This window comes from Rhincodon typus, chromosome 11 (genome assembly GCF_021869965.1).
Source record: "Rhincodon typus isolate 14 chromosome 11, sRhiTyp1.1, whole genome shotgun sequence".
Taxonomy (NCBI): Eukaryota; Metazoa; Chordata; class Chondrichthyes; order Orectolobiformes; family Rhincodontidae; genus Rhincodon; species Rhincodon typus.
Window position 1 is genome coordinate 29,488,833 of NC_063342.1, and position 6,699 is coordinate 29,495,531.

Genomic DNA, 6,699 nt, shown 5'->3' on the forward strand with positions numbered 1-6,699 from the left:
GTGGTATTAATTTTTTTGAGCCATATGGATGATGCCACTGCCATAGACTCAGCTTCACCTGCCACAAGTGAGTGTGTTTGTACGTCTGGTGTTCCTGGGAAGTTATTTGCACTTTACCTTCATGACTTGTTGAGCTCTCGAATAGTCTTAGTCATCTCTTTTATTCCATCATTCCTCTCCCATCCATGTTTCGAACTCCTCGAACTTTTTCAGGCTTCTCTTGCAACTTGAATTCTGCAACCTTAACACCTACTCAATGGCGACATGGGATTTAAAGTATCCCAACTTGCCTTTCCAACAGCGGGCCACTGGTCTCATTGTGATACCACAACTCTTATGGCTTCAGTTCATTCATCTGCTGTTAACTTTACTGACTTAATTGTGCTGCCTTCCATCAATTCCTTGACAATCTGGGAAATGTTTAAAAGACTAAAACTAAAATAGAATCAATATGCAAGGCAATTGATGTATGTTAGCAGTGAGGCCTAAGAAATGGGCGCAGGAGTAGGCTGTTTGCCCTCTGAGACTGAGAATGTCAAGTGAACTCAGCAGCTGCAAAGAGGAAGCAAAGACTATTGTCAATTAAGTTAGTGAGCATTGACGTGAGAGAGAGAAAAAACAGTATTACCACACCCGTTGGGTCATTTTTTTGCTCAGTAGCATGTTACGTTCTTGCCTTCCTAAAACACGTTTTTAAATGTTGTTTGTATTGTGAATAAGCTGTATGTTGCTCTGATTTAAAACTTTGAAATACAAGTTTTGGAGCAACTTGATTTATTCTTTGGGTTAATATTTTTACAGAATGTATGGGATGGTACCCCCCATGAAATGTTCTAGTGAGGGGTTTGTAATATTGCAGTAGATTAAACAAATAGGGAGAAATTATGATGTGAAGGAATTTTAATCTTGCTAAGTATTTTAAATTCAAGGTCAAGAAAAATGTAGAAAGGCATTGGAGAACTGGACATATGTTGTAAATAACTGAGGATAGGGTGATCTGTAAGTGAGATTTTGTGCAAGGAGTGGAGTTTGGATGATCCAAAGTCTACAAAGGCTGTAGATGAAAGTGCAGCCAGGAAAGCTTTGGAAAGCATTGTCAGTCAGTGACAGTTGACTAACTTTTATCCATGTGCAGTACATGGGGTTGTCTGGGCACTTGTGGTCCTGTGATAGTGACCCTCCACCTGACCTGGATGCCCTGTGCTCAAGTCCCACCTGTTCCAGAGGTGCATCAAAACATCTTTGAACAAGTTAATTAAAAAATATTTACATGAGGATGTTTATGCTCATGCGAGCAGTTATCTTATGTAACATAGAAGTAACATGTGAATGAGGAATGGTGGGCTTTGGAGGTGACCATGTGGACATGAAATAAAAACAATTCCACACGAGAGGAACAAAGTAAGCTATTTTGAACTTAACAACTATTTCCTCCATTAGTGTGTCAAGTTTGAAAACTGCAAAGTGTTTATGTGCTGAGTTTTGCTTTGCAATTTCAACATGCTAGATGACATATGAATATCTATTTTGGGGGTACATTAAAGTAATTTGTCTTATTGTATGCAATTTTCTTCTCCAGGAGGAACCTTACAAAGCTCTCGCTCATCTTCAGTCACATGCTGGCAGAAATCAAGGCCATTTTCCCATCTGGCCATTTTCAGGGTGACAACTTTCGCATCACGAAGGCAGATGCTGCTGAATTTTGGAAACGGGCTTTTGATGACAAGTAAGTATGAAAATATTTTTGTACGTAGAATGAGTATTTCTCAAATGCAGAACTGCAGAATTGCCATTTAAAAAATATTCTTTAACCATATTTAGATCAAGGTGAATGGTATCAATGCTGGGAAACAGAGTGCTTTTTCATTTGTTAGTGTTGTCAACAGGCTTAGCATGGTGTACTTGCCAACCTCAACACCATCTCTTCCTATACTAGAAAGTTGTTTTTGTTTTAACATTTATCTTAATGACTTTTTGAGTGAGACTTAAGTGGTAGTTTGTATTGAATTTTGAATATAGTTGTGTATTTGACCAAAGAACTCATTTAGTAGAAACTGTTTAATTCATCTAATTTCCTTACAGCTAGCTGACCTGGAGATGAATTTCATTCTGTTATCTAATTCTCTGTTGAGACCATGTAAATTTTTAGCAACTGTCCCTAACAACACATTTACTATTACCCCGGAGAGCATGAACGTGATGGTATCAACCTCCTATGCTTTGCATCGTTATACAGTCTAGTTGTGAAATGCTTTTTTGCTGCTTTCTGCTACTTTTCTAGATGCCTCCAGTACATTTAGATTATCTTCTCTGGTTTGACCTTTACAGCGTTTCATAGTTTGACTGCTTCTTAATCGCAGCAGTAGATTTGCAGATAAGATGCAATAACAGGCCACTGAAATACACAAATATTAAGATCCCAATTGAAACACTGATTTCATTGTGAATTTTGAAATATTTTTGGTAGTAGAAGTCCATTCTTGTTGGCTATCAGCTTCTGCTCCTTTTTTTGTTCTTTGTTTGTGGGGTGTGAATGTCACTAACGAGGACAACATTCATTGACCATCCCTAATCCTCTTGAGAGCATCAAGGGTGAGCCTTCTTGAGCCACTGTAGTTCCTATGATTTATGCATTTGCATTGTATTGTTAGCAGGGATCTTTTTCAGGGTTTTGACCTAGTGATGATAGCAAGGATAGTGATATGTTTCCAAGTTACTTGTAACTTGAAGATCTTGAAGGTTATGGTGTTCACACACATTTTCTGTGCTCTTCTTTCTGGGTGATAGAGGTTTCAGCTTTGGTAGGTGCTGTTGAAGAATGTTTGGTGAGTTCCTCCAGTGCGTTTTCTTAATTTTACACACTTCAACTATATTATGCTGGTTCTTGATGGCATGAATGTTAAAGGTGATGGGCCAGCATTCACGCAGGTTACTTTGTCCTTGAGTATTGTTTGAGCTGCACCCTTGAGAGAATCTATCATACTTGTGACTTTTGCCTTTCGACAGTGGAAAGGGTTTGGGGAATTGGAAGTTGAGTCATTTGCAGCAGAATATTCATTCTTTGATTTGTTCTTGTAATCACGGTATATGGCTATTTCAGTTAAGTTTCTGTTGCATGGTGACGACTTTGCCCATGATGTTGATGGTGGGGAAGTTAGCAAGGATAATTCCAGACAACGTCAAGGGGAGTTGGTTAGACTTTCTGTTTTTGGAAATGGAAACATAAGAAATAGCAACAGGAGTGGACAGTACAGCTTCTTGAGCCTGCTCTGCCAATCAGCACAATCGCAGCTGATCTACTGTGTCACTTCACTTTTCTGCCCACACCCTTGAGACATCAAATATCTATATGCTGGCCTTAAACGTACTGACCAATGCAGCAAAGTTATCCTCGTAGAGTCCAAACTGTGCATTGATGGACAAGTTATCACTGAATAAGTGCCACTTGATGTCATTTGGTGGCATTTTGCTGATGGAGTGATAATTGGCTGGATTGAATTTGCCCTGCGTTTTACAGACAGGAAACATTTGGGCAATTTTTCACATCACTGAGTAAATACCTGTTTGGGAGATGAACTGTAACAGGCAGTCTAGGAGTGTATCATGTTTCGGAGTACAGGCCTTCAACTGTACAGCTGTAACGTTGTTGGGGCATACATTCTTTGCTGAATTCAGTGCACTCAACTATTTTGTTATATTATGTGAAGTGTATCAAATTGACTGACTTGTGCGAAGCTCTGGCAAAGGCACTTTTGGAACTTCTAAATGAAGAGGATCGCAAATTTGTCAGGCTTATAATTTGTATAGATGTATTTGGCTCCACCATTTTGAGGATGGAGATGATCATGGACCCTCCTGTTCCTGTCAGTGGTTTAGTTGCCTGCTACCATTGGTGACTGGATGTGGTAAGACTGTGGAATTTTTGATTTAATCCATTGATTAGGAGTGAATGCTGCTTCTGCTGTTTAATGTGCATTTAGCCCTGAGTTGTGATGTTACAGACTTGCAGGTCTATGTCTGTAACAAGTTGACAATATTGGTGTGCTATCATTTGATGATTATGTAAAATGGGCATAGTTTCGTGGAACACATTTCCAACATGTTGGATTTTAACAACAAAAGCAATGCAAGGGATAAATTGTGTTATTTATGAAAGGAAACTTCTGAATCCAGTTCTGAAGAATTTTCAGAGTGAACTCTAAGTGTTAACTCTGTTTCTTTCTCCAGCACTTTGTTTTTATTTCAAATTGTTCTTTTTGTCTTTTGAATATTCAGATTGGATCTGCTTTTTATTCATTCTGTAATATATTTGCAAACTGGGCACTAAAGGCCAATGTTGTGTTGTAGCTGAGCCGTAAGAATAGTTTTTTTAGATTATTCATTCACCCATGATGTAGGTGTCACTGGCTAGACTAGCATTTATTGCCCATCTCTAATTGCTCAGAGGGCAGTTAAGAGTCTACCACATTGCTGTGGTTGTGGATTTACATGTAGCCAGACAAGGTAAGAATGGCAGATTTCCTTCCCTAAAGGACATTAATGAACCAGATGGGTTTCCATGTTAATCGCCAATAGCTACATGGTCACCGTTAGACCATTAGATTTGAAATCTGGAAGAAAAAGCTGGCATAATGGCAACCATATAGCTATTGTTAATCGTGGTTTAAAAACCCATCTTGCTTCCTAATTGTAATTGTACCTTGTAGTAAAGCAGTGATAGTGTGTATTTGATTTTTAATTTCCCATCAACATTTTAAATGTTTTTAGCATGATCTCATTACAAATAAAGGTTATTATTCTGAGATATTTTAAATTGTAGTCCATGTAGACCAGTTTTTTGAGGATATGCCTAAAAAGATAGATGAGGGCAAAGCAGTAGATGTTGTCCGTAGGACTTTAGTAAAGCCCTTGACAAGGTTCCACATGGTAGACTGGGTAGTAAAATTAGATCGATGGGATTCAGGGAGAGCTTGCAAATTGGATGCAAAATTGGCTAGATAGTAGGAGACAGAGGGTGGTGGTGGAAGGTTGATTTTTGGAGCAGAGGCCTGTGTTCCAAAGGGATCGGCACTGGGTCCACTGTTGTTTGTCATTTATACAAATGATTTGAATGAGAATTTAGGAAGCAAAGTTAGTATGTTTGTGGATGACACCAAAATTAGTGATATAGGTGACAGTGAAGAAGGTTATCTAAGATTACAGAGGAATCTTGATCAATTGGGCCAATGGGCTGAAGAGTGGCCATGGAGTTTCATTTGGATAAATGTGAGGTGTTGACATTTTGGTAAGACGAAAATGGGCAGGACTTATACAGTTAATGGTAAGGTCCTGGGTAGTGTTATTGAACAGAGAGACCCAGGGCTACAGATACATTGTTCTTTGAAATTTTCGTCACGCGTAGACAGGGTGGTTAAGAAAGTATTTAGCACTTGTTAAACCATTGAGTGTAGAAGTTGGGGTGTCATGTTGAATGAATGAATGATTTTATTGTCACATGTATTTTACGGTGAAAAATACACTAAAATACAATGAAAAGCTTTCACTGTCCCCATGATCCAGCACCATTTTGAATAGTTTAAGATTTAAAAAAAAACATCAAGAGAGTCCATAACTCTTCCGCCACTGCTTCACTGCCGCCAGCACTGGACCCAAGTGCCGTCAAAGTCACTGTTGTTCAGGTACCAGCCATCATTCACCGCTGGGCCAAAGTCACTGATGTCGCCGCTGCTGATGTAGCAGCTGATGCCAGGTCCCAAGCTCGTCTCTCTGCCAGCTGCCTCAATAATGCTGTCTCCCTGAGTCCTGCACTGAGCTCACCAGCTGCATCGCTGCTGTCTACTAGAGGCCTCCTCCAAGCTCATGAGGCCACTGCCACGCTCCGGACCCCAACAATCTGCCTTCTGCCTTCCTTGTCGATGCTGTTGCCACCGATGATGCATGATCCAGAAGGTAACTAGAAGCAAAGCTAAAAAGAAAAAAAGAACAAGAGGTGAAGTAAAAACAAAAAAGCAGACAGAACAGAGGAGCCCTGGGCTCAGGATCCCGGCCACTGCCTACTCCACCACCATCTTAAACAACGGTTCCGGTTGTACAACATGTTAGTGAGGCCACTTTTGAAGTACTGCGTACAGTTCTGGTTGCCCTGTTACAGGAAGGATGTTGTGAAACTTGAAAGGTTCAGGAAAGATTTACAACGATGTTGCCAGGGTTGCAGTTCTGAGGAAGGGTTACTGGAGCCGAAATGTTAACTCTGATTTCTGTTCACAGATACTTCCAGACTTGCTCAGCTTTTCCAGCAATTTCTGTTTTTGTTTCTGATTTACAGCATCTGCAGTTCTTTTGGTTTTTATTAAGGAAAGGATAGATAAGATTGTAATTTTTAGTCATCCTGATAGGGATGTAGTCAACTAGTCTGGAGAGAAATTTAATGCATTTTGTTTCTGGTTCCTTAGTAACATTTATTGTCCATTTCTAATTGTCCTGAGAGTCATTGCTGTCCTTCTATTAATGGTACTCGACAATGATGTTTGATAGGATGTAGGAAATAATTATGGTTAGTAATGTGTTTAATCAGGACTGGAATATTTTTGAGATAACAAGGCTTAGAGCTGGATGAGCACAGCAGGCCAAGCAGCACCAGAGAGCAGGAAAGCTGACGTTTCGGGTTGAGACCCTTCTTCAGAAGAAGGGTCTCGACCC

General features: G+C 39.8%; 1 protein-coding gene across 1 annotated transcript in view; it reads left to right on the forward strand.

Moving 5' to 3' along the window:
* Positions 1 to 6,699, forward strand: part of LOC109911921 (E3 ubiquitin-protein ligase CBL-B-like) — a 51,734-nt gene that overhangs the window by 13,012 nt on the left and 32,023 nt on the right. The window contains exon 2 of the mRNA XM_048603070.1: positions 1,580 to 1,726. Within this exon, the coding sequence (XP_048459027.1) occupies positions 1,580 to 1,726 (147 nt within the window). The remainder of the gene's footprint in view (positions 1 to 1,579; positions 1,727 to 6,699) is intronic.